Source organism: Babylonia areolata, chromosome 8 (assembly GCF_041734735.1).
Source record: "Babylonia areolata isolate BAREFJ2019XMU chromosome 8, ASM4173473v1, whole genome shotgun sequence".
Taxonomy (NCBI): domain Eukaryota; kingdom Metazoa; phylum Mollusca; class Gastropoda; order Neogastropoda; family Buccinidae; genus Babylonia; species Babylonia areolata.
In genome coordinates this window covers 4,734,395-4,761,443 of record NC_134883.1, presented here as the reverse complement: position 1 = coordinate 4,761,443, position 27,049 = coordinate 4,734,395, and the positions used below count along the sequence as shown (strand labels likewise).

The 27,049-nt window shown below is 41.7% G+C and overlaps 1 protein-coding gene across 1 annotated transcript; it reads left to right on the top strand.

Annotated features, from left to right (window-relative positions):
* Positions 1 to 6,790: 6,790 nt before the first annotated feature.
* Positions 6,791 to 26,819, top strand: LOC143285010 (DNA replication licensing factor mcm2-like). The gene is made up of 18 exons (XM_076592177.1): positions 6,791 to 6,832; positions 7,943 to 8,142; positions 9,208 to 9,377; positions 9,764 to 9,852; positions 10,732 to 10,909; positions 11,359 to 11,468; positions 12,076 to 12,185; positions 12,937 to 13,144; positions 13,911 to 14,045; positions 15,990 to 16,181; positions 17,225 to 17,569; positions 18,139 to 18,303; positions 18,728 to 18,802; positions 19,708 to 19,794; positions 20,668 to 20,832; positions 21,174 to 21,356; positions 25,720 to 25,875; positions 26,260 to 26,819. Exons 1-18 carry the CDS (start codon positions 6,827 to 6,829, stop codon positions 26,368 to 26,370), a joined length of 2,685 nt encoding a protein of 894 aa, XP_076448292.1. The 5' UTR covers positions 6,791 to 6,826; the 3' UTR covers positions 26,371 to 26,819.
* Positions 26,820 to 27,049: the final 230 nt, after the last annotated feature.

The window sequence follows — 27,049 nt, the reverse complement described above, 5'->3', positions numbered from 1 at the left end:
CTTACTTTAAATGGTTGCATAAGGTCCGTTAGAAATGATATAAAAAACCTGAACATTGAAATTGATAATGACATTGCTTTGAAGATGAGAAAATCATTACAAATGATACATTCAGTGAAAAAAGGGATGATTTGTTGCAACTGAGCATTAATTGGAAATAGACATTTAATAAAATACACAAAATAAGTGATGTGAACTTAAAATGGTTTCAAATAAGAATAGTTCATAGGATTATTGCAACAAACAGGTGTCTGAAACAGATGAATATCTCTCATAATGATAAATGCAGCTTCTGTGGATCACATTCAGAAACCATTGAACACCTTTTTTGGAGATGTGAGATTGTGCAGAGATTTTGGACTGCTTTCCAAACTGATATTAATAACAAATGCAATAATGTGTACAATGCCCAATTATGTGAAGAATTAGTTTTATTTGGAAACTCACACACATTTGCTACAGATGACATTTTAGATCTCATTATTTTACTTGCCAAAAACTTTCTGTACAAATGCAAATTCAGTAAACAACCACCACAACTCAATGCATTTAAAACACAGCTCAGATACAGATACAAAATTGAAGAATATGGACCTTATATACTAATGAACCGTCATGCTTTCCATACAAAGTGGAACACTTACCTTCCAATTATGGAAACTGTTACTTAATCACAATTTTGCATGTTCCATAGTTATCATTCTGTATTACTATAACAGTGCTTACTTTGTACTAGCAGGTCTTTATTTATTTCTTATATTTATTATTTATTTCTTTTTTGAATTTTTATTGTTGTTGTCTTTACAATGTGATTAACTACAAAGTTTCTTTTCCAATAATGTAGAAATGGTTTACTTGTTGCTCCTTATTATGATATTATAATGCTATCACCCACTTTCACCTCATCCTTTGATACCATTACTGTGATAGTTGACATAATTGATGCTGTTGCTATGTTACAACTGGTCCAGGTTATTTATTATTCATGTCATCTTAACTCATCATGATTACTGCAATCAATAATGTGTAAATATTGACTGATTGAATGATTGGACAAGTTTTTTTAGTGTTTTTTTCTGTATTTGTTAATGTTGTTGTTACTGGTTTGTTGAGGTTTGTTTTGTTGTTGTTGTTGTTTTTTTGTTTTGTTTTTTGGGGTTTTTTTTTTGTCTTTCTGTCTGTAGTGGAGATGCCACTGTTCGTTTTATATTGTTTGTTTCATACTGTTCTCTGTATTGTATACATGTCTTTGGAAAAAAAAAAATTTTAAGTTAAAAAAAATAAAATAAAAGGCACAGAAGCGAAAGGCCACAGAAACTGAGCATATTTTCTACTTCATGACACAGCTGGTTATTACAGCAGTATTGGTAACAACGTTGGTAATTTGAAATGATTGAATATTCTATAGAATGCTGTCCATGTACGTTGCACACACAGGCACACACACACACACACACACACACACACACACACAGAGAGAGAAAGTAATGCAGACAAAAGAAAAATTCATTTCTGTGTGAAGCAAAACCAAATCAGAACATTTCTTGGTGTTTAGTCGTGAAGAAAAAAACAACAACACTTATTATGACTGGCAACAGAATTATCAGTGTGTTGAATACCATTGTTCACACTGCACTGGCTCCTGTGAAGTTGGAGGGTTTTCTGCTCTGTAGCAGAACATGACCCAGTTGTTACAGTATTTACACCAGCAATGCTTCCATCTCATCATTGGCATTATAATATAAATGGAGGGATTACGTCTTCAACAGGCCAGAAGGCAATCTTCAGAAACAAAGCCAACTTCCACTGTATGGAGGCCATTGATCTGATGTTCAACCAGTTGCGCTCGGCAGGGTGCGTCATTTGTTTGGATGATACGCTGTGTCAGGGTACATGAGACAGAGAGGTTTTTTCCCCCCTCTTGCCCCAACATACCTTCTTCCCATAAAATGTATTAAAAACAAATGAAGCATCCACTGTTTTTAGCTGGCATCAACCACTAGAAGAAGAACCACTGGCATGACAAAAGAGAGGCCGGTGCTCAACATCAGAAAGGAAGCAGTACGTGCACATCCTGACCAAGCCTGCAGCCATCCCAGTTGCACTTCAGTCAGGAAAGAACGCAATAAATAAAATAAGACAAACAACACAGTGAGCTTCATACCTGACATGGATCGGATCCATGACTGGTGACCTATGACCCGTCCTTTATTGGCCCAAAGCCAGACTGACAAGCAAGTGCTCATGAAACGATGTCCACTTTGGATCTACGCATTCCAACGCCAAGCCAAGCAGTTGTAAATTTAGTTGTATATTTATCATTCAGCTGTATATTTATCCATTGCAATATCTATCAATCAACATCAAATGAGAAACACACATTGAGCTTGGACATTCAAAGACAAAAGCATCTTTTACTCCCTTGACTTGTAACCATTGATCTTTTGTGTATGCAGGTGATACTTGAGTAACATCTTCAAACAATCTAACTTAATCGTATTTCTGAAGTATATAGTCAAAATGAAAGCTGATCTTCATTGCTTAATTGGCTGTTGTGTTCAGCTAATATCAGATCATGCAGTTTGCTGCTGTATCATCAGATGGTTAGTCTTTTGTGAAGGACACAACTATCATATATATATATATATATATATATATACATATACATATATATATATATATATTATCTATATCAGATGGTGAAAGCATCACAATTCTCAGTAGCTAACCACAAAAATTACTTCCTGTAGACTGGTAAAATATTACCCTAAATGGCATTTGGGAAGTGTGGTTTTGTTTTTGTTTCTTTAATCCTTCCATGTGTAATCAGGAAGCATTTATTCTGTTTTGAGTTGCCTTTATTTCTTTGGTTGATTATTTGTTGTTGTTTTCTTCCATAATTCTGGTGTTTTAACTCACTCAGTACGGCCAGTCCTCTCTTCTCCTCTACACAGACCCCTCGGATGTCCAGTGGGTGTCTGAATGACCCAACCTTTAGCTTCCGTCGTCAGAATTGTGGTATTCTTTGTCAACAGTCACCTCTTCAGTATAAGAGCCTTCCGCTTGCAATATTTTGATGGTGGTAATTGGGGTGAAATGCTGTTAACGTCGTCTCTTTCACCGTTCATATGGAGAGAGTTAAAATATACTTTTTAAAGAGGTTTTTCTTCTCAGAAAATGTGATGAGGACCGTGGGCAGTATCAGTATCAGTAGCTCAAGGAGGCGACATTGCATTTGGACAAATCCATATACGCTTCACACTATCTGCCAAGCAGATGCCTGACCAACAGCGTAACCCTACCTGCTTAGTCAAGCGTTGAGAAAAAAGAAAAAGAAAAAATATAATAATAATGATAACAATAATAATAATAATAAATAAAAATGTAAAAAAAAGACAATAATGATGATAAATAAATGTAACACACACACACACACACACACACACACACACACACACACACACACACACACCACACTGACATGCATAGCAGATATGCAACAAACATGCAGTTTCACAGACATGAAAGCACAAACACTCATAAACGTACACGAGCCCCCCCCCCCTCCCCCCCCCCCCCCCCTCCTCCCCACACACACACTGACACACACACACGCACATTCACACACTCACTTATACAAGCACGCACACATATGCCCATACCCCCCACCTCCCACCCCCGCCGCCCTCACACACACACACACACACACAAATACAAATATATATACACACACCCGCAAGTTCCAATATTCCGTTGCTTCCACGATACAGACATGCAAACACACACACATACACACACGTGCACAGAGCTTTCCTGACACATGGGTACACTTACACACTCGCGCACGCACTGCACACACAAACACACAGGCTGCCACTGATTGGCTGCAAGAGGGGTGGGAAAAGATCTCTGATGCCAGGAACGTGCATCTGGCGCGTTGCTCAGTCTATTGTATTTGGAAAAGCCCAGTGAAGCTGTTCCGTTTTGAAGAAATTTGCGCAATGTTGGCTTGGAAATGATGCCAATATTCTTTTGATTTGCAAAGCATCATGCTCTACCTTTCGTGCTAGACTTATGGCCACTCCCTCTCTCTACCTTTATTTCTTTGAGGCGATCGATGGTGTGATGGCCTCGTACCTGTTCTGTTTGTTATTCTTTGACTCAGTTTCTGAGGATTCCCAGTTTTTCTAGATGTAGGCTGCTCGTTGTTGTGTAACCAGCAAGTCTGTCACCTCGCTCATTTCCCTTAACACCTGCATGTCCTGGGCAGTATGACTATCAGTGTAAGGTTTTTGACCATGTTTCTCCTCTCCTTCAGTCTCTCCACTGGTTGCCTGTTTCTGATCGAATATTGTCTTATTTATTTATGTATTTATTATTATTATTATTATTATTTTATTATTATTACCATTACTACTACCTTTTTTATATATCATAATTATTATTTATTTATTTATTTATGTAAGCGTATCTATTATTTATTCACCTTTTTCTTTTTTTTTCTTTTTTTTTCTTTTTTTTTTTTCTTCTCAAGCCTGACTAAGCGCGTTGGGTTACGCTGCTGATCAGGCATCTGCTTGGCAGATGTGGTGTAGCGTATATGGATTTGTCCGAACGCAGTGACGCCTCCTTGAGCTACTGAAACTGAAACTGATCGAATAGACTATAAGCTATCCACTCTGACCTTTTCTGCAAACAACGGATCTGGCCCCAAGTATCTTTCTGAACTCCTCCACTGATATCTATACCCCGTCTCGCCAGCTCCGTTCTTCCTCCGTCTGATACTCGGCGACTTCTCAGGATACCTCACGTCAGAAGTAAGACCTATGGACACAGATCGTTTTCTTTTCAATTGGCAAAGACGTGGAACAAGCTCCCTGATAACCTCCGTCATTCTGATTCCCTTGCATCTTTTAAATCTCGTCTCAAAACTCACCTTTTCCCTCAGCAGTAAGTTCAATTGTGGCAGGTCCACTTCCTTTGCGTTGGCTGTGCTTGACTATTGACTATGTGTGTATACATATGTATGTGTACATAACTACATGCATGCGTATGTATGTGTATTGTGTGTGCGTGCGTTTATGTAAGTTTGTGCCTGCCTATGTGTGCGTATGTGTTAGGGTAGCTGTTAGATACACATGTATGTTAAAATGTATGTATGCAGTGTGTGTGTGTGTGTGTGTGTGTGTGTGTGTGTGTGTGTGTGGATGTAACATAGATGTAATGTTTTATGTTAACAAAGCGTTTTTGTAAAGCATCTAGAGCAGATTTCTGGATAGTGTGCTATATAAGTATCCATTATTATTATTATTATTAAGGTTTTGAATCTGAAAGTACCCGCACTGCCTCACTAGTGCCACTCCATCTGGTCTTCTCATTCCACTTTCAGTTTTCTGTATGAGGTTCATCGTGTCTGTTAGAATCATGGCATGTTGGTTTCCAGGCATATAGATAGACTGATGATAGCCACTGGAGAGCATGTGTCATAGCTTCAACTTCCATCGTTAGATTGGAGGTTGTGACTTTGTTGGCAGCATTCTCTTCCCTAATTGTTTTTCCATTTTGTTTCGCAGTGAATCCTCAACCGGATTGGCCGGGTCTCAAGTTTGGTGACTGAGCCATCTGTGTATATGATGATGTCCTCTTCTTTACTGTTTTCTTCTATGAGTAGCTTCACTTCTGCATCAGTTTTGCCCTCTGGCCATTCCTGACAATGTCTTCGTAATCTAGAGTGGGTGAAACGGCTGTGTTGAATAGATGATTGAGGTGTTTTGGGGTTTTCCCTCCATTCTTTTGTTTCTTTCAGGTCTTGAAATCGGCATTCTAGCTGGATTGTATCTTCTGCCTGCCCCATCCATGATCTTCCTTGTCCTAGATGGCTGTCTTTTGGTTCCTTGACTGCATCATGCAGTCCCGGGATTTCAGTTGAGGCCGGCCGGTTATCTAATGCCGGCTCTGAAGGTCTTAACCTGTTCAAACTTGTTTCTGGCCTGCGTTGATGGGAAGGTCAAGCAGGTATTGCATGGTTTCCGTAGGCGTGTCTTTTGTTGTACCAAGGATCAGACTCAAAGCTTCATTTTGATTTTGAATTTGAATTTTCGGAGGTTGCTTTGAGACGGTGTTGAGTTCTGGGCAACGTTCCACAACTGGACCTGGGCAACTGCTTGAAGAGGGAAAGAAGTCTGGTACGACACGTTCACACTTCGGCTAACCCTGCCAGCATAGCGGTCCCGGGTCGCACACCCGACTCGACTAAAACCGCATTTGTCAACCCAGCCAGTGCAGTGCGAGGAGTAAGGGTTTGGCGTTTGCCACCATACCTTGATGACCCGCCTGAAAGCTTGGGGATTTGGGAGGAGGGAGGAATGGGGGCTTTGCGGTAAAAAGATTGTTCTTGAGCAAAATAAAAGTTCTCCGAACTCAATTCCAACTGATTCATACCTATATAAACGAAAATAAAAGAACACACGAGGTGTGGTTTACCATTCGAAAGTTCTTTTACTTACGCCCCACCTCACAGGGATGGGCTAAAATTAGAAACGGAAGTAAGAATGTTGAACCTTGTGTGGCCTCCAGAATGGCGCGAAAACTGCGGATGAATTACTAAATGAAATGGGTCTTTTCGGTCCCTTTTCTATGTTTTATGTAGGTTAGAAAGTAAAAGTAAAAGTCAGTAAAATTGAATGTCTTTATTTCACAGTCTGATGCATCTTGTGCCATTTGACGTGAAAAGTGTTTGGAACTATATTTTCATCTGTGCACTCTGACCTCTAACCTAATTTGCACTTTTCCCGCGGTTTGGACCACAGCATCCTGAGACGCAGCCATGTCGGTGAGTTACAAAATTATTAGGCTAGAGAGTATTATTGTTAAAACTATGGCTGTTTATTTCATGAACGAACGACAGATGTAAGTAAACATGTTTACCCTTTCTTATCGGCTTCTGACACACTGTATTTGGCGTTTGTTGTGAGAAGTCTTTCACTCAGCAGTTGAAACTGATCTCGAGAAGTCAATGCTAACATAGTGGGATGTTGATAATATCACCACAGTCGATCTTCTACTTGCATCGAGTATGTGCAAATCACGCAGACGATGAATGCTGAAATGGTGCTTCACATCATGTCTCCCAGTTGTTTCCTTTCCAGGGACTGTAGGACGGATGAATTTCAGTTTTGCTTTCCCATATCAAAATCAACGGGGTAACTTCAGCTCCAGCTGTGTCGTGTAAGCTTGAACCCCATTTCGGGCTACAGTATAATGCAGTATGAAAGAGAGTTGCTCTAGAAGTGTGAACTGCAAAGGAATCTGAAATAAGGGACAATTGAAGTGCTGTTCTGTTACTTGCATGCTAAGGCACACGTGCACGTAACTTCCCCACTCATCTTTCCACTCATGATCGTCTTTTTGTGACTGCAGATTGTTGGATATATCTCCTGTGCCTCTTTGTGTGTGTCCGTGTGTGGTGAGAGCCGCACTACTAGTAGTGTGTATGTGTGTATTAATTATTTATTCCGCAAGGCTTGACAGGATGTGTTTTAGTTAACTGCAGGTCGGGCATCTGCTTAACAGATGTGGTGTACTGTATCTATATCAGTATATGATACGAATTTGTCTGAAGGCAGTGACGCTAACCTTGAATAACTGAACTGATCTGTCACTGTCATTGATTACACATAAGCAGTCACACATCCTACACACACCTAGGAACTGAACTCAACTGATCTGTCTCAGTCATCTGATAACATACAAGCAAGTGCACATGATGATGATTTGGATATTTATATAGCACCAATCCTCCGTTGGAGACAGTTCAGTAAACACCTACTTATCCCTTACCGCAGGGTAATGAAGTTCGCATCTGTTCAGTTTCATGGCCTGTGAGTTTGATAACTACTTTTGACATTGTCATGAGAGAACCTGAAACAATACTGATGTGCAGAGCGAACCATCATCGGACCCCTTTTCTATGGCCACTAGCCCTCCGGGGCCAGCACAACCAAGCAGTCGAACTGATCGGTCATCAAGTCCTGATCGTGACCTTCCACCATTTGAAGATGAGAGTGACTTGGTGGGAGGAGAACAAGGGGACCAGGAGGTGGAGGAGGATGGAGAGGAGCTGTTCGGTGATGCTTTGGAACAGTGAGTACATCATGAGTTACCATGTCCTCTGCTAGTCTTGCAACACCTAATATTTTCTCCAAAGGTACATGCATGGCAATTTCCATGTTGCTGTTGCTTTTTCGGCATTCCACAAGAAGACCTCGAGAAAAACAAAAGTACAGTATTGTCTTTGCAGTATTTCAGTATGTGTGCAGTGGATGGAGGGCCAGAAACGGACTGCCCTGAATTATTTATTCAGTGTATTTCAGTTGGTTCTTACTGTTCACATGAATATATCATCCTGTGCTGTCAGCTTCAACTTCAATAGACATTGAAGGAAAATAAAATGGGATTGATCATATAAGGATTGATTTTGAGCAAAGCACAAAAGGGGACAAGTAACCTTGTCAGCCAGTGAAAATTTTCTTGTTTTGAACATCTGATCCATCTGAAGTTTTTGTGATTTTCTCCACTTCCTTGAGTATTATATCATTCAGGCTGATCTCACCTGGCTCAACATCATTGAAGTAAAGCAAATAGGAAAAAATGTTTTCATGGACAGCAAAGAAATGAGCAGCAGTGTTAATGAGAAGCTTGTAGCAGTGTACTTGTATCTTAATGCACACCACATATTCTGTGCTGTGCACCAGCAAGACGTCAAAACAATATGATCTCTTCTCATTATTTGCTTTCTTGTAAGCAATTTGGAGTTGCTGCTGTTGTTTTGTTTTTTTTACAAAAGCCAGAAAGCCAAAAATAGGGAAAAGTTTAAACATATGTTGATTCAGTAGTAACTTTCTAAAAGAGGAATGTTGATTGATGTTGACAGGACTGCAAAGATGTGTCTGATTGAAATGATCACATAACTTTTCCTTAGCTTAGAAGTAAAACGATGTCTACTGTCTTATCATGTGAGTTTCTGTAGGGAGGTTTTAAAAAAAAAAAAAAAAATAGTACCCAGACCAGAAGGTGAAAATACAGACATGAAATGACAAGCTGGCATAGATTCCATAAAATCTGCCAGGTTATATTAAAAACATTGATTAAAATGATCACTGTTTTCTTTCCAGACAGTTTCAGAGTGAATTACTTAATATATTTCAGGGACTACCGTGTCATTCCCGAACTGGATACGTATGAACAGGAGGGACTTGACATGTCAGAGTACTCTGAGATGTCTGAAGGCGAGCGTCAGGCAGCTGAACGGGAAATCCGAGATCGGGATAGAGAAGAAGGCAGAGGAAGAGGTCGAATGAGACGGGGCTTGCTTTATGGTAAGCTTTGATTTGTAACTTTTGTCTCCCTTTTAAGCAGTGTGCTTATATATATAATGGAAATATGTACATATATATATATATATATATATATATATATATATATATATATAAATTAATATATACTTTTTCCACCAATAACTTGGTAAAATCTGGATGTGATGTTGAAATAAGTTGTACTGGTATGTATGTACTAAGGCTGCCCTGGCTCTGGGAGGTTTGACAATTCACACTTAACACCCGAAGTACTGGGACTTGAACCACAGACATAAGACTCGTGGAAGTTCATTGCTGGTCACTTCATTGGGGCTTTTAAAAAAAAAATCAATTGCCTTTTCCCCCCTGGATCTTTTCTTTGACAGATGGCACTTTTTTCTTGGTTTCAGATGAATCTGATGATGAAGAGGAGCGTCCAGCTCGCAAGCGACGAATGGCCGAGAAAGCTGCAGAAGGGGAGGGAGAAGATGATGAAGATGTAAGTTGCTGTGTGGTTGTCATCCCCAGCATTTTTCATTTAAATGAAGTTGTCATCCCCAGCATTTTTCATTTTGAATGAAGTTGTCAACCCTAGCATGTTTTCACTTAAAGGAAGTTGTCAACCCTAGCATGTTTGCCTGGGATTATAATTGTCATCTTGATTATAGAAATACTGTTAAACCTTCATAATTATTGTTCTTTAATGTTGCTGTTATGATCTAATTGTGAATATATGTTATCCTAGGCACACAATCTTGCCCTAAATATTTAAGGTAAGAATCAGTGAGAATTCTGAACTCTTGTCTGAGTACGAGTGCTAGGTTCTTGCCCCTGAAGCTAAGTGCAATAGCAAGATGATCAGGTTACTGGTGACCTACAGGTGCAGGCTCATTGCAAGGCTTGTCCTCTGCTGCACATCAGATAGCTAAAGCTCTCAGGGGGTTAACATTTCTAATTGTAAATGAAAGCATCTCTGCATTTTCTTGAGGTAGTTTATACATTGAGCATGTGTATTTTTTACACAGTTAAATATCAACAGTCTGAGCAGATGTGAAGTATCATGTCTACTTTAAACTTGAAATGCACAGCTTTTAAGAAATATCACACATTTGCTCAGGCATAGATTTGCAGTCTCACACCATTGATGACCTTATGGAAAGAGGATTGGGACCAGCCTTCTTCTGATAAGCCCAAGACTCAGTAGATATGGATTCACTGCCCATGTGGCTCGATTAAGCTGTAAGACCTTTAATACTTTAGCCATAACATTAACTGTCTTATTTTACCTTAAGTAATCTACATATGTCCTAACCTGCAACTGTCTTGTCTGGAAATAAGAAGGAACCAGTTGTCAGCTTACACTCTCTTGCTTTCACAGATGTTGGTGGAGAGCGTGACCACTCTTGAAGACACGAAAGGCCATACTGTCAGGGAGTGGGTTGCTATGCTCGGACCCAAGACAGAGATTAAAAACAGATTCAAGAACTTCCTGCGCACACACATTGACGAAAACGGACACAATGTCTACAGGGAAAAGATCCGACAAATGGTGGAAGGCAAGTTGAAATTGCTACTTTGTTTATGAAACTTTCCTTTTACTTAGTATAAATATCAGAAATAGATCTGATTCAGCCTTGTGATCACTTACAAATTAATTTGGCTGTTTTTTGAACCAGTTCCAATAGAAAATGAGGTGGTTTGAAATTCCTTCTGGTGGCATGTTGGTATATTTTTAGCAGGTGTCGGAATGCTACTGTCACTGTCAGGACAACACATGGTAAGATATACCTTTGGTATCAGTGGATAGATAGATGACATGTCACATTTTGAAAGATATGACCAAAAGGAAATTCTTTAAAATGTCAGACGTGTATACAGCCCTGAATACATTGGAATATTATGTGAAAATTGTTGGCACTAAGATTTATAGATCGATGTGTGTGGCGAAGTTACATGGGTTGATTTGTGTGGTGGAAAATGACAAGCAGCTTGAATCTTTATCCAGGCAACCACCAGAGTTTGGTTATTGACTACAACACATTGGCCGCCAGCCTGCAGGTGTTGGCTTACTTTCTGCCAGAAGCTCCTGTGGAAATGCTTCAGAACTTTGATGAGGTAAGCAGTGCATCCACATGCTGCACAAATGATGGTATATACCAAGTTTTAATTACACATACTTAACCGTGACCCACTAGTGCAGACTCTGGCAGAGGTCTGACATTTCTGGCGGAGTCTGCACTAGTGGGTGACGGTATGTTATTTGAACGTAATTTTAGGAAGAAAATTTCCTTTTGTGTGTGTGTGTGAGGAAGTGAAATGATTGTACATGCTGTTTTGTGTGCGAATGTGAAGAAGGGTGCATGTCTGTGTGGTAGTTTTTCCACTTGGAGCAAAATTAGACCAGAAAAAAGGTGCTGGTTTAAGGGGGCAGGCATATGTCTGTGTGTGCGTGTCCAGGTTTGGCGAATGTTTGCACATGTGTTGCATTGTTTTTGGAAATAAGTGAATGTTGAAAGTGATTGAATATGAGAGTGCGCTTTCATATGTTCACAAAGTTTGCTTTCTTTCTAAATTACTGGATGATATCCATGATCTTTGTAGATTTAGAATGCACTATTTATTTCTTATTATTTGAAAATAAAATTTTATATCATTTGTTCTTTGGCCTTTGTGTGTTTGTCTTCCAGCATGAAGCATTGAAAAATTGATTGCTGTGTTCCAGGCTGCCAAGGAGGTGGTACTTGGCATGTATCCAAATTATGAGCGCATTGTTCAGGAAATCAAGGTTCGCATCCAGGACCTGCCTTTGGTGGAAGAAATCCGCTCGTTAAGGTAACTTTGAGATTTGCTTGTAATAATGCAGCAGAGTGGCTATGTTGAGAATTTCGTCAGGCCTTACGGACCTATTTCTTTGTTCTCTTGGGTGTCTCTCACTTACCCCTCCCCTCGCCCCCACCCCTCCCTCCCCTGCCCCTTTTAAAAAAAAATATATATATTTTATTATTTGAATTATTAGGCAAGGAAGAATATGATTGTAAAATTGCTTGATATCAGTCAGAATCACTCTTTCTTTATTTGTGCTTACACACTAATGGACACCCTATTTATTGTGGATGGGATGACCGGACTTGTGCTAAAACTGTTCAGGTTTCTGGTGTACAAACAGGTGAAAAGTTATGGCTTTTGGTGTACCAACAGCTTCACCTGAACCAGGTTTACTGATACACCTTTGCTTGAACCAGGTGTGCTAAAACAGTTGTGGTTTTTGGTGTACAAACACCTTTGCCTGAACCAGGTGTGCTGAACAGTTTTGTTTTTGGTGTACAAACAGCTTCACCTGAACCAGGTGTGATTGAAGAGGTATGGATTTTGGTGTACAGACGGCTTACCCGAACCGGGTGTGATGGAACAGTTGTGGGCTTAGGTGTACAGCTTCACCTGCACCAGGTGTGATATAACAGGTATGGAAATTGGTGTGCAGACAGCTTCACCTGAACCAGGTGTGATAAAACAGTTATGGACTTAGGTGTACAGCTTCACCTGTACCAGGTGTGATAGAACAGGAATGGATTTTGGTGTACAGGCAACTTCACCTGAACCAGCTGATCAAGACGAACGGGGTGGTGACCAGTGTGACCGGGGTGTTGCCCCAGCTGGCCATTGTCAAGTACGACTGCAACAAGTGTGGCTTCGTACTGGGCCCTTTCTACCAGTCCCAGAACACAGAGACCAAGCCAGGGGCCTGCCCAGAGTGTCAGTCTCAGGGGCCTTTCGAGATCAACATGGAACAGGTGAGGATCAGGACTGACCACCACCTGTATTGAGGACATGCCTAGTTTATGGTGAAAGGTTGTTAACATGGCAGGCCACCTGTTTCTGCATTTTCTGCAGTTGCAAGGAATAGAATAACACTCTTCACGTGGAATTGTGATTGTGCTTGTAGTTTTTTTTATTTAATTTTTTTTTATTTATTTTTTAATTACACATACTTAACCGTGACCCAACTAGTGCAGACTCCGGCAGGGATCTGACATTCCTGTCCTGTGCAAACTACTATCCGCCTATGCGGAGCAGACGAAACTACGGCCGATAACCTCCCGGAAGTAGGTAACCTCCCCTTTGTCCCGCTGGTTATCGCCCTCTAACAGTGAAAAGACGCCCCTCTTAGTAATTCCATTTGATAAGTGTAGGAGAGGTAATCCAGAGAATTATATTGATAAAATGCTCTTGCTGCCGTGCTTGCAGTTGTACAAGTGCCAAGATTGAGTCTGCATGCTTGAATTGAAAAAAAAAGTTTCTTCTCTGTTGGTGCTTACTGAGTCATCAAAAAACCCCAAATTTTAGAATGATCAAATGGACAGTGTTGTGTTTTCTCAGCAGAAGTGGTGTAGCGTATAAGGATTTGTATGAACGCATTGACGCCTCCTTGAGTAACTGATCTGATCTATGTTGTGTTTTGGTTTTTTAGGTAGAAGAACTCAAAGTGGATGACATGCCAAGCTTTGTGATTATTCATGCGGTGACACATAATAATAAGTGGGTGATGTGTGATTGCAGACATTGTACAAGAACTATCAGCGGGTCACGATGCAAGAATCGCCAGGCAAAGTTCCAGCTGGTCGATTACCTCGATCGAAAGATGCCATTCTCCTGGATGATCTGGTTGACACTGTAAAGCCAGGCGATGAAATAGTATGTATACTATTGTATCCTCATTGTTTATTAATATCAAGTCGAAAAACCACCGGGGGAACCATGTGTTTTGTATTGTCTGTGTGGCTTGGTCAGGATTAAAGAGGCTATGCCAGTCTTGAATAAAAGCTATATTTGTGTTTGCACATTTCTTCTGTCATTGCTGCTGTGTGCACATGTCAAATGATCGGTATAAGGGCAAGCCCGGCGCTTCCTTTTTTGGGGAAGTGTCTGGATTTGTTCCAATGTACCTTTTATTTACCTGTGTGCTAGCTGGTAGCGTAAGCAGCTTTGGTTTGAAGTTGTATACCTTGTGTGTGGAGAGAGTTACCTCTCTTTACTGTTTGTTAATTGTTTGATCTCCTGGCCTCATTGTTTATTAATATGAAATGGTATGTATACATTTGAATAATAATGTGTATACGGTATTCCACAGGCATTCACCCCTGTTGATGTACACTGTCTATAACAGGCTGGGGAATTTTCCGCTGAAACGCGAATTTCTGTTGAAAAATCTTTTCCACTGGAAAAAAAAAAAAGCCACAATTATGTCAAAACTTTCTTTCAAAAACCCATATTAATGCCAGAATCCAAGCTGTCGAGATGAGATGCTTTCGTAGACTACTTGGCATCTCCTACAGAGACCACATCACTAACATGGAAGTGAAGAACAGAATCAAGCAAAGTATTGGACCCTACGAAGACCTTCTGTCCATAGTGAAAAAACGCAAACTTAGGTGGTATGGACACATCTCCCGATCATCTGGTCTTGCCAAAACGTTCCTGCAAGGCACCGTACAAGGAGGCAGAAGGAGAGGACGGCAGAAGAAGAGATGGGAAGACAACATCCGGGGGTGGACAGGCTTGACGCTCGGTGACGCCCTGAGGAAATCAGAAAACCGTGGAGAGGGGTGGTGGTCAGGTCAGCAGCGGTGCCCCAACGGTCTGAACCCAGACTACGGGAGAGGTGAAGGTGATATTAATGCCAGGAAAAGGCCTACAAATGCCTTAAAAATTGCCAAGTTCAGTTTTCTCTGGGGTAGGGGGCTTTGCCTCCCTGGTCCCACCAGCAGGGCGTTGCCCCTGCACCCTATTGGGCCAAGGTGGCCCCTGCACCCCATTGGGCCTAGGTGGCCCCTGCACCCCATTGGGCCTAGGTGGCCCCTGCACCCCATTGGGCCAAGGTGGCCCCTGCACCCCATTGGGCATAGGTGGCCCCTGCACCCCATTGGGCCAAGGTGGCCCCTGCACCCCATTGGGCATAGGACCTGGACCCCGGCTTGGTTTCAGTGTCTTCTTCTTCAGTTGTTCCCCAGCCTGTTTAAAACAACACTGTTCAAGTTTTGCTTACCATTTGCAGAAAAGTAATCCAGTGGGCAAAAGCATGAAGAATTAATTTCTTTATGTATGCATGGGATGTTGTTGAAGTGTGTTTGGGTGTATGACAGAGTGAAGGGGGTGGTGGTGGATTGCTGTGTGACCTATTCTCTTGTCATTTATGTCTCTGTTTCCCCTTAGCATATAGACTGTATAGCATGGTGATAGATATTTTTTAATCTGTTACCTTCAATAGTTTGGAGACATGACTGAATAAAGATTACAGGTTGTGAAATTTCTTATTCATGAAGCTTTTCCCAGCGTAGAGCATGGCAAAGTATGTCTGCCAGTGAAAGGTCAGGTGACCTTATGTGTTGATGTATGATTTTATTGCCATTGAATTTGAACTGATCATGCCAAAGGCTTGACAAATTTTATTATCTGTCAAAAAATTCATTCCAAGTTTTGTTAATGGATTGAAAGCTTCGTGGACTACTAATTGAACTAGAGCTTTTTCATGAATATGTATTGGATATTTTGATCAGATTTATTTATAGCCTTTTTAAACACTTTAAGACATTTAAAAAACCCAATAATAATAAATAAATAAAACCATTTTCTGTGCAGGAGTTGACTGGTATCTACCACAACAACTATGACGGTTCTCTGAACACTGCCAATGGTTTCCCAGTGTTCGCTACAGTGATCCAAGCAAACTACATCCAGAAGAAGGATGACAAGTTGGCTGCTAACAGTTTGACAGATGAAGACATCAAGGCTGTTGTGGCTCTTTCCAAAGACCAGAGAATAGGAGAAAGGGTAAGTTGAATTTTAACTCCTAGATCTTGTGTAGATTTAAAAAAACAAAAAAAACAAACCAGTTCTCATCGTTCATTGTACGCATAACCTTGAACATAATTTCAAGTGTCAAAATTTTGTAGAATTATCTTCACTATGGAATTCAGCCTAGCTACAATGGCTTCCTAGGTTATGTGCAGCACAGCAAAATGATAAACGAAGCTGTGCACCACAGCAAAATGATAAACGGAGCAACCAGTATCAGAGTAACTGCAGTCAGAAGGGAAGGGAGACAACTGAGAATGGTATGCACCAGTTTTTTTTTGTTGCATTTTTTCTCCCCTAAAGTTTTTGATATACTTTCTTCCTAACATAATGTTATGTAAGAGAGTTTCTGATAAATGCAATATAAAAGGAATAAAAATCATTCACTTAAACCCAAGACATAGACCAAAAAATACAATATCATTTATTCCAAGATACACATGCATACAAGTAGACTTTAAGGTGTAAGCTACTTGTATCTTTTTTGATGTTCTGTCATGTATTAAGGCCAAGATACATTTATATCAAATTGAACACAAGTATTATGTAAGTTAACTATTTTTGTGTAAATTATATAGCACTCTTTTATATAAGTATTCTATTTTAAACTGTATTGCAGTTTCAGCGGGAATCTTTAGAAAAGGGACACATCTTTTGAGGAAATGGTCGATTTTAACACTGCAGAGTTTGAAGTTGGCTGGGGAAGTACCTGTCTTTACTGGTTTCGATTTTAACACTGCAGAGTTTGAAGTTGGCTGGGGAAGTACCTGTCTTTACTGGTTTCGATTTTAACATTGCAAAGTTTGAAGTTGGCTGGGGAAGTACCTGTCTTTACTGGTTTCGATTTTAACACTGCAAAGTTTGAAGTTGGCTGGGGAAGTACCTGTCTTTACTGGTTGTGTAAGCAGTGCAATCAAAGTGGCGTCAGTTTGCAATAAATTTGTAACGTTTGCATTTAAGACAGTTTGTGAGAATGCACACACAGTCCATTGCATACTTTCCTGATGACTGTTCCACAGATATTTGCCAGCGTGGCCCCATCAATTTACGGCCATGAAGACATCAAGCGCTCCATTGCTCTGGCTCTGTTTGGCGGGGAGCCCAAGAACCCTGGCGGCAAGCACAAAGTGCGAGGGGACCTGAACATCCTGGTCTGCGGTGACCCGGGCACGGCCAAGTCCCAGTTCCTGAAGTACGTGGAGAAGACGGCACCTCGCGTCGTGTTCACCACAGGTCAGGGGGCGTCGGCTGTGGGTCTGACGGCGTACGTGCAGAGAAACCCAGTGTCAAAGGAGTGGACGTTGGAGGCTGGAGCTCTGGTGCTGGCTGACAAGGGGGTGTGTCTGATCGATGAGTTTGACAAGGTGAGCAGGGTTTATTAGTTGTTTTACTTACTGCGTATTTTTGGTTACTTAGTTGGAAGTTCTAGGTAGGGTCATCTCTGTTCATTATAATTTCACCCTGTTAGGTGTATTTCATCCTGTATTACTTTCTTATCATGCCAGCTTTACATTTACATTTTATTACTCATTGTTTCTACTTAATGATAAGTTTGGCTTCTTTTTTTCCCCACCCCTTTTTCTGTCTGTTAGTAGTGTTGGTCTCTTAGTGGTTGGAGTGTTCTTAGTAATCGCAGGAAAATAGCTCGCATCTGTATTTTTCTATTAATTCCATAAATATACTATGACCCGTTGGTGCAGACTTGCAGAGGTCTGGATTCCTGTCCTGAACAAACTACTAGTGAACCTATAAGGATAAATCAAAAGTAGCTGCGGCTAATTATGTAAATACTTGTTTGGTGTCATATACTGTACTATGTCAAACTGATGCAAACTAGGCCTATCGGTTTGCTCTGCTTGGCCAAATTTCGCTTGTTTGCACAAAGTAGTCCTGTGTTTCAGGTTAAATTAAAACAGCTGGTTATGCGTTCCAGATGAACGATGCTGACCGAACAAGCATTCACGAAGCCATGGAGCAGCAGAGCATCTCGGTGTCGAAAGCTGGGATTGTCACCTCTCTACAGGCTCGCTGCACGGTGATTGCTGCTGCCAACCCCATCGGAGGCAGATATGATCCTTCACTCACCTTCTCTGAAAATGTAAGTTCTCTTCTGAATTCATCGTTGAAAGCAGAATAGCACAGTGTGAATATGTTTAGGGCTGTTGTATAATTTTCAGTGTTGATTTAGAGAAATGAAAGTGTTATTTATAGTGTTTGTATTTGTTTAAAGCACCAGATAGCTTACAGAAGAAGATAGAAGCTTACATGCTCATTTATAAAATATATATATTATTGGAGAGTCAGTTGGAAAAAAAGACCTGTCGGCAGTAATTGGTACCTGACCTTTCTATTCACAAATAGTGTATACATGCCAAGTCCGACAAGGAATTGAGACTGCTTCACTACAAATTGGATTGATTAACTTTTATAACTTCATTGTTGGTGTATTCTCTGAGGTAGGGTAAGGAAGGTGGCTCGATTTGTTTTGTATGTTAATTGAATGTTTCCATTCGTTGATCCAGGTGGACTTGACTGAGCCCATCCTGTCACGATTTGATATCCTGTGTGTCGTCCGAGATGTTGTGGATTCTGTTGAGGTGAGCTGCTTTGAACTTCACTGTCTCTGTTTTGTTTTTTTATTCAAGAGCTATATATTGGGGGTGCATGTAACTCTTACAGCTTTAATGCAACATTGACTGTTTCACATTTTTATTTTGAAATCATATTTATCTGTGGCCTTTTTACTTTTCAGCATGGCATGTATATGAAGTACTTTAAATAAATTCTCAAGAGTTGGAATAAAAGCGAGATTTAACAATGAATTTCAACTGCTTGAGGCAGAAACTGGAGAACAATGATACATTGGGTGTTTTTTCTTAGCTTGTTTCATATAAGCAACTTTGATCCTGCACATTGTGTTCAGTGTAAAGAGGAATGTCAAATAATAGAAAAAGACATTGAAAGGGCTATTGGGCCACTTCTGAAAACATAAAAGCTGCGTGGAAATCAGTGGGCTTGATACTGATCAGAAACTGAACATAATACTTTTAAGCTGAAGTTTGGAAATGTGTAATTGAGTGGGAATGTTGTGATATTGATAGCATATTATGGTGGTATGTGTGGAAAGGTTTGCACATTGTAATTGTGGAATGGTTGGCATATGATGGCGTGTGTTGAATGATTGGCATATGGTAGTGGTATGTGTGTGGAATGGCTGGCATATCATGGTGGTTGTGTGTCTTGAATGGCCGAGATGTGGTGGTGGTGTGTGTGGAATGGCAGAGATGTGGTTGTGTGTGTGGAATGGCGGAGATATGATGGTGGTGTGTGTGGAATTGTGGAGATACGATGGTGGTGGTAGTGGTGTGTGTTGAATGGCGGAGATACGGTGGTGGTGGTGGTGGTGTGTGTGGAATGGCAGAGATACGATGGTGGTGTGTGTGTGGAGTGGTGGTGGTGATGTGTGTGGAATGATTGTTGACATGTAGTGTGACTGGTGCAGGATGAACGCCTGGCGAGGTTTGTGACCGGGAGCCACATCAAACACCACCCTGGTGCCACTGCTGCCGAGGGGCAAGACGAGCCCATGGTGAGTGTGCCATCTCACTTTTCTTTTGTTGGAATTATGTTTGTATTGGATTGTATTACTTGTCGTCACAACATACTTCTCCAAAGTGAAATCCAAACTTTTATCAGGAAGAGAGCATCACTACATTGTAGTGCCACCCACTGTTGTGTTTTTTTTTTTTATCCTGTTTTCTGCCTGCAAGTGTATTCATTTACTATTGGAGTTGATGTGGGTTTTTTTGACAGAATTCTGCCAGGGACAACCCTTTTCTTGTCATTGGTGCTTGTATGTTTACTTCGTTTTACACATAGGACCTTGCTTTATTGTCTCCTCCAAAAGACGAGTGTCCAGGCAACTATTAGAATCTTGTGGAGGGGGAGAAAATACAGGGAAAGTATGGCTTTGACTGCACCGAGCTGCTCGGCAGGGCTGCTCCACAAAAACTGCAGTGCAGTTGCACTTATGGGTACAAAGTGCTAACTTCACCCACTTGTGCAGACTGGCTGGAGGTTTTTTTTGGGGAAAACATTTACTTTGAAGAGTGTATGGTTAAAAAAAGAGGGGGTGGGGAGTGTTCGTCTCCCTTCCATTTGAAGTTTTCTACTTAAATTGTTTCTACTTAAATTCATTATCACCAGTATCTTTTTTTTCCTTTTTAAATGACGGAAATAAAAAATGCACTCAACAGTCAAAAATGTACTGAGGTAATTGACGGTTTGTTGCCCAGATGTAGACTCCTTCGAATATAAACACGACTTACAGAATATATATTGTGTCTGTATATTTTTAATCAGTGTATTAAAAGAGGGACCAGATGCACAAGAGTACCAGATGCTAACTTGCTTCTGAAATGAAAAAAAAAAAATATATATATATTAATTTTTTGTTTTGCAGCCTCCCAGCTTTGAGGGTGATGGAGACAACACTGTGGAGCCCCTGCCACAGGAACTGCTGAAGAAGTACATCATTTATGCCAAGGAGAAGGTGCACCCCCGCCTGCACCAAATGGACCAGGACAAAATTGCCAAGATGTATGCTGATTTGCGACGAGAATCCATGGTAAGTGTGAAGTTTGTCGCTCGACTTTGACCAAGTGTAGACGCTTTCACAGGAGGGGGGGCTTTCATCGAGTGAGGATGTGTTTGTTTGCATTTCTTTCTTTGTGTTTTGGAAACATTGAAATCAGGTGGGAAAGGTGTACGTGGAGGAAATACTGATGACTTTTTAATGTTAAATTTTAAGTATCTAAAATCCATGACACCATGCTTTAGTTAATACCTAAACAATAGTGATTTTATGTCATTTATTGTGATGCATACATCACAGAAGTGTATCAACATGCAGGAATTGAGTGATGAAAAAACACTTGTTAACAGTGAAGCATTCGTCTTTCCCAACAGGCAACGGGCAGCATTCCCATCACTGTCAGACACATTGAGTCCATGATCCGAATGGCTGAGGCTCATGCACGCATGCACCTGCGTGACTACGTCAATGAGGATGATGTGAACATGGCCATCAGAATCATGTTGGAGAGCTTCATTGCCACTCAGAAATTCAGTGTCATGCGCAGCATGAGAAAGGTAAGTATTTTTTGAAAATTATAGTAAGAGGAGGAGGAATGGTTTACTGAGTGTCCATTAAAAGAGAACAGAAGTCTCTTTTTTTCCTGTGAAGTATATCACAAATTTTTCATCTTAACAAACCCGTCTTAGGCCAGATAAGAATGGGGAATGGTTGATAATTGAATCAATGCTTAGGAGACTTTCTCTACGGATGGATATGCAATGATTAGAGGGACACTTCTTCTGCAGATTTAACCTTCACCGTACTTGGTTATTTTCCCACTTATCCATATTTTGTGGGTCTCACAGACCCACACTCGCTAAAGAAGGAATCCAGAGCTTACCCCCTATTCATACATCGTGGGTCTGACAGACCCATACAAATTAATGTGGGCTTTTCCAACTTCAATAGACTGAGCAACACGTTCCTGTCATCAGATCTTTTCCCACCCCTCTTCCGGCCAATCAATAGCAGCCTCTGTATGTGTGTGTCTGTGTCTGTCTGTGTGTGGCAGCCTCTGTATGTGTGTGTGTGTATGTGTGGCAGCCTCTGTATATATATATATATATATTTGTGTGTGTGTGTATTTGTGTGCGTGCGCGAGCGTGTAAGTATACACGTCAGGAGAGCTCTGTGCGCGCGCGCATGTGTGTGTCTTCGTGTGTGTGTAGAGGATGAGGTATGTGTGTGTTTGCATGTGTACTGTAGGAGCAACGGAATATTGGAATGTGCGGGTGTACACACGCACACGCACGTACGCACACGCACGCACGCACACACACACACACACACACACACATATATATATATATATATATATATATATATATATATATGTCATCGTCAGGAAAAGTAATAGGCAAGATGTACGTGTAACAAAGACCATGTGCGGCGCCGAGTGTTGGACAGACCATCGCCTTGTAGTCTCGAAGCTGAATATTCGAATCCAGCCCAAGAGACGCCCCCAAGGCCAGAAGGCTCCAAAACGGCTTAACATTGCTAAGCTGAAAAACATCACCATCAAACAGTCCTTTGTGGAGCTGCTGGAAGATCGTCTGGAATCCGCCTCTCTGGACAACCAGAATGTGGAGTCTGACTGGAGGACCCTGCGTGAGCTGATCTATAGTACAGCTTCAGAGACCCTGGGACCCATGACCAGAAAGCACAAAGACTGGTTTGATGAAAACTGTGATGAAATCAAGCAGCTTCTGGATGAGAAACGCCGTCTGCATCAAGCCTACCTCAGCAACCCAAAGTCCACATCAAAAAAGGATGCGTACGATGCCATCCGCAGGACTGTTCAGCAAAAGGTACGCCAGATGCAGGATAAGTGGCTGAGTGACAAAGCTGATGAGATCCAGGGATATGCTGACAGGCACGATATGAAGAGGTTCTATGATGCCTTAAAAGAAGTCTACGGCCCCACATCCTCAGGATCATCCCCCCTCCTCAGTGCAGATGGGAATATCTTGATCACCGAGAAGGAGAAAATTATCGAACGCTGGGCTGAGCACTTCAACAGTGTCTTAAATCGCCCTTCCTTCATAAATGATGAAGCCATAGACCGTCTCCCACAAGTCCCCATCAACGAAACACTGGACGATCCGCCAACACCTCTTGAGACCCAGAAAGCAATCCATCTGCTATCCAGTGGCAAAGCACCTGGCTCAGACTCCATACCAGCAGAGGTCTACAACGATGGAGGCACTGTGCTGACTGAGAAGCTCCATCAGCTGTACTCACTCATGTGGAAAGAAGAGATGATCCATCTATCATTCACTTGTACAAGCGAAAGGGGAACCGGCAAGCCTGTGATAACCATCGGGGCATTTCCTTGCTCTCCATCGCAGGCAAGATACTTGCCAGGATCCTACTAAACCGCCTCACAGCACACCTTGACCAAGGTCATTTGCCTGAGAGCCAATGTGGATTCCGGAAAGAGCGCGGAACCACCGACATGGTGTTTGCTGCAAGGCAGCTGCAAGAGAAATGTCAGGAGCAAAATGCTGCTCTGTTCTCCACCTATGTCAACCTCACCAAGGCCTTCGACACCGTGAGTAGAGAGGGACTGTGGAAGATCATGGCCAAGTACGGATGCCCTACCAGCCGCCATGGCGAAGTGGTTAGCGTCGCGGACTGACGGCTGGGAGGACGCGGGTTCGAATCCCAGTGGAGGTGGGTTTTTCAGCCCGTGGCCGGCTCCTACCCAGAGTTGAGTGTGCTGTGGGCTTAAATGGGGAGACTGGGACCACACAGTCGAGTGTCATCCACTTCAAGGATGCGTCTTTGGGTGTGTTGCTCTAATTACCTGACCAACACTGCAAGTGTCTGTATCTCTCGGGCCTGGTTAACGCCGGGATATCATTATGACAGGAAGCGTAGAGTACAGCCTTGTCACGCAGTCCCAAACCAAAATGGACCTCCATAGCAACATCGTCATCATCATCGTCATCCTCCTCCCCCTTCATCGTCATCAATATAAACAAAATAGTCTCAAAGTCTGTGACCTTTCATGCCCTGCTCTCATGGTGACCTCAGTTTCGATACCCCTCCACTTCCGTGCTTTGGGTGAGTCCTGTCAATGTCGTCAGATTCATGGGGGGGCTGTTGTTTGAGGGACGTGGTGGCGGTCTCCACTCTGGGAGAGACGCTCGCTCAGTCTGGCTCCGCGACTAAGCCATTATTGTCGTTAGTAGGGGGCTTAGTAGGTGGTGTCCTAAGTACGTTAAAACAGAACAGGCACCACTGAACACCACTGAAGTGACTCAGCAGCAGTGCAGGGTCTCCTCTGGTGTGTGGCCTCCAGGCGACCTAACATCGATGGTTCCCTGTGGACTGCCGACGCTGGGACTGCGACGGACGAACCCGGGTGTGGCCGTGTATGGGGGAATCTAAATGAGCGGCGTGGGAGTAATGCCACTGAAACGGCGCAGATGATGGGGCAGCAAAACAAAAAAACAAAAACAAAAAAAAAGTACGGATGCCCTCGGAAATTTATTTCCTTGGTCAGCCAATTCCATGAAGGCATGCAGGCTCGAGTCCAGGACAATGGCGAAACATCTGCTCCTTTTGCTGTCACAAATGGTGTCAAGCAAGGCTGCGTCCTGGCTCCAATGCTGTTCAGCCTCATGTTCTCTGCAATGCTTACTGATGCCTTCAGAGATGGCGATGTTGGAATCGACCTAAAGTATCGAACAGATGGCAAGCTAACTTGATGGCAATTAATAAACTTGATAATCATCAAAATATAACTTGCCTGAGGCAATGACACCGGTAGCCTGCTGTACTGTTGTGTTCTCCGTGAGAGCCGGATGCGATGTGCCAGCCAACTACAGAAGCAGTGAGGTAGCCTATGTGTCATCAGTCATGTACGCACAATCACTTCGTTCCACGTAGTACAAAGGGATTATTGGTTTGTTCCCTTCTTTTGCGAGTATGGGTCTGAGAGACCCACGAATTACGAATAAGGGTACTTAGTGTTTTCTCTTCTTTGGGGAGTATGGGTCTGTAAGACCCACAACGTAGGAATGCAGGTAAAAATTTTCACAATTACGTAACTGATAAACTAATCAGTTAAAGTGTACATTAATTTACTAAAATGATGCATATGTTGTGACAACAAAAGTCATGAAATTTCAAATTAATCGGACACCAAATATATTTTAAAGGCATTTTTTAAGGCAAAAATGGGTCTGTCAGACCCACAAAGTACGGTGAAGGTTAAACAGGTGTTACAAGCTTGCTGAGGCCCCTGAAAGACAATTGATCTCTTGAAAAAAGTAATTAGTAGGAATACTCACAACACGCAACTCCAAACACTCCCACAGTTTACCAGTGTAAATTTTAGCAGTCCAGGAGTCCTCCTTGCCTCCCCGTATAAAGAAACCCAGACGTGTTCTTGCTTGATCATTGAAAAATTCAGAGGAAAGTGAGTTTAACAATATCAGACGATTTTATACCCCATGACTGGCTGTTTTTAATTCTTCTTCTGCGTTCGTGGGCTGTAACTCCCACGTTCACTTTTTGTACACGAACAGGCTTTTACGTGTATGACCATTTTTACCCCGCCATGTAGGCAGCCATACTCATGTTTTGGGGGTGTGCATGCTGGGTGTATTCTTGTTTCCATAACCCACTGAACGCTTGCATGGATCACAGGATCTTTAACATGCATATTTGATCTTCTGCTTGTGTATATACATGGAGTTTAGGCAATACCAGGTCTGCACATATGTTGACCTGGGAGATTGGAAAAATCTCACCACCAGGCGCCGTTACTAAGATTTGAACCCAGGACCCTCAGATTGAAAGTAGAACGCTTTAACCACTCAGCTATTGCGCCCATCACTGTTTTTAATGATTCCTCTTGGTATTTTGCAGACATTCAGTCGGTACCTGTCCTTCCGTAAGGACACCCACCAGCTGTTGCTGTTCCTGCTGAAGCAGCTGGCACAGGATCAGTCGGCGTACCAGCGCAGTCGCTACGGCACTACACAGGACCAGGTGCAGATTGCTGAGAAAGATCTGGCTGACAAGGTACGTGTTAACACTGCAGTATTGATTCATACCATTGATATTAGTTTCTCTTAACTTCCCTGTTATACATACCTTTTATTTTAGATTATCTTTACCTTTTGTGGTGGTTGTCGTTTTGCCAACAAGACTGCAAGGTGCGACCAAACCTTCAAAGGAATTGAAAATGGGGGCCAAGGGGAGAAGGTGAAGGTCACAACCACATGATGGTACATTTCCTGTCATCTCTGCTAACAAGATTGATTAGGATTCAGTAGTTTTCTTTATCAAAGAAAATACGTTTCATGTGGTGCTTGCTGCAGTGAACTCAGTAGTACTTGATTCAATGAAAGAATCATGTCCAGTATTTTGGATATAATTTTGATAATTCTTTCTGCTGTTTTGCAGGCTCGTCAGATCAACATTCACAATCTGACATCCTTCTACAGCAGTGACCTGTTCAAATCCAACCACTTCACACTCGATAACAAGCGCAAAGTGATCATCCAGTCCTTTTGATCATGTGTGGAATGCAGGACAGGAAGACAGTGAATACATGAACAAATGTTCAGAGAAAGTGGGACTCGCGCATGAGTGGTTGAAAGTTTGACACTTTTGATGAAAGAAGGTAGCAGTTTGAGGGGCAGATGTGATAGAACCAGTCTCTTCTGACTTTCAAGTCATTAATGAATCTTAAAATAAACATTAATGACAGATTTTTTAAAGTGTGAATTCTAAGTTTTGTGAATTGAATGAGGTTTGGTTTTTCTGTGACTTCAGAAATGATTTTGTTAAAGGGTGAGTATAAGAAAGGAATGTAATATAATATGAAATGGAGGGGGGGGGTTGTCTTTGAGCTTTTGCTATTGTCATGTTCAGTTTGAATTATCATATTGGGGATGAATGCCTGTTTGTAAATGTGCAGTTTGGTGTCAAATTGGATGTAAACTTGTACAGAAGGAAATAAACATTTGAATTTGTAAAATATACCTAGTTGATTGTTTCATAAAATGGTCATTCATGAGAAAGATGTAAATCCTGCATGTCACAAGTGACAGAAATACATTCACATTACAGTAAAGGCACTTCATGTAAGTCAAAACAAAGATGGACCTGTTGCCCCAACATGACTAACGTGTAAAGCTTGCAGCCTGACAGGTTAGTTTTTGTGTGCGTGTGGCTGAGTGCTGTCTAACAC

Coding starts and splice junctions, on each gene's coding strand:
- LOC143285010 (XM_076592177.1), top strand. Junction 8,143..9,207: donor TTCGGTGATGCTTTGGAACA/GTGAGTACATCA, acceptor AATATATTTCAG/GGACTACCGTGTCATTCCCG. Junction 20,833..21,173: donor ATTTGCGACGAGAATCCATG/GTAAGTGTGAAG, acceptor CTTTCCCAACAG/GCAACGGGCAGCATTCCCAT.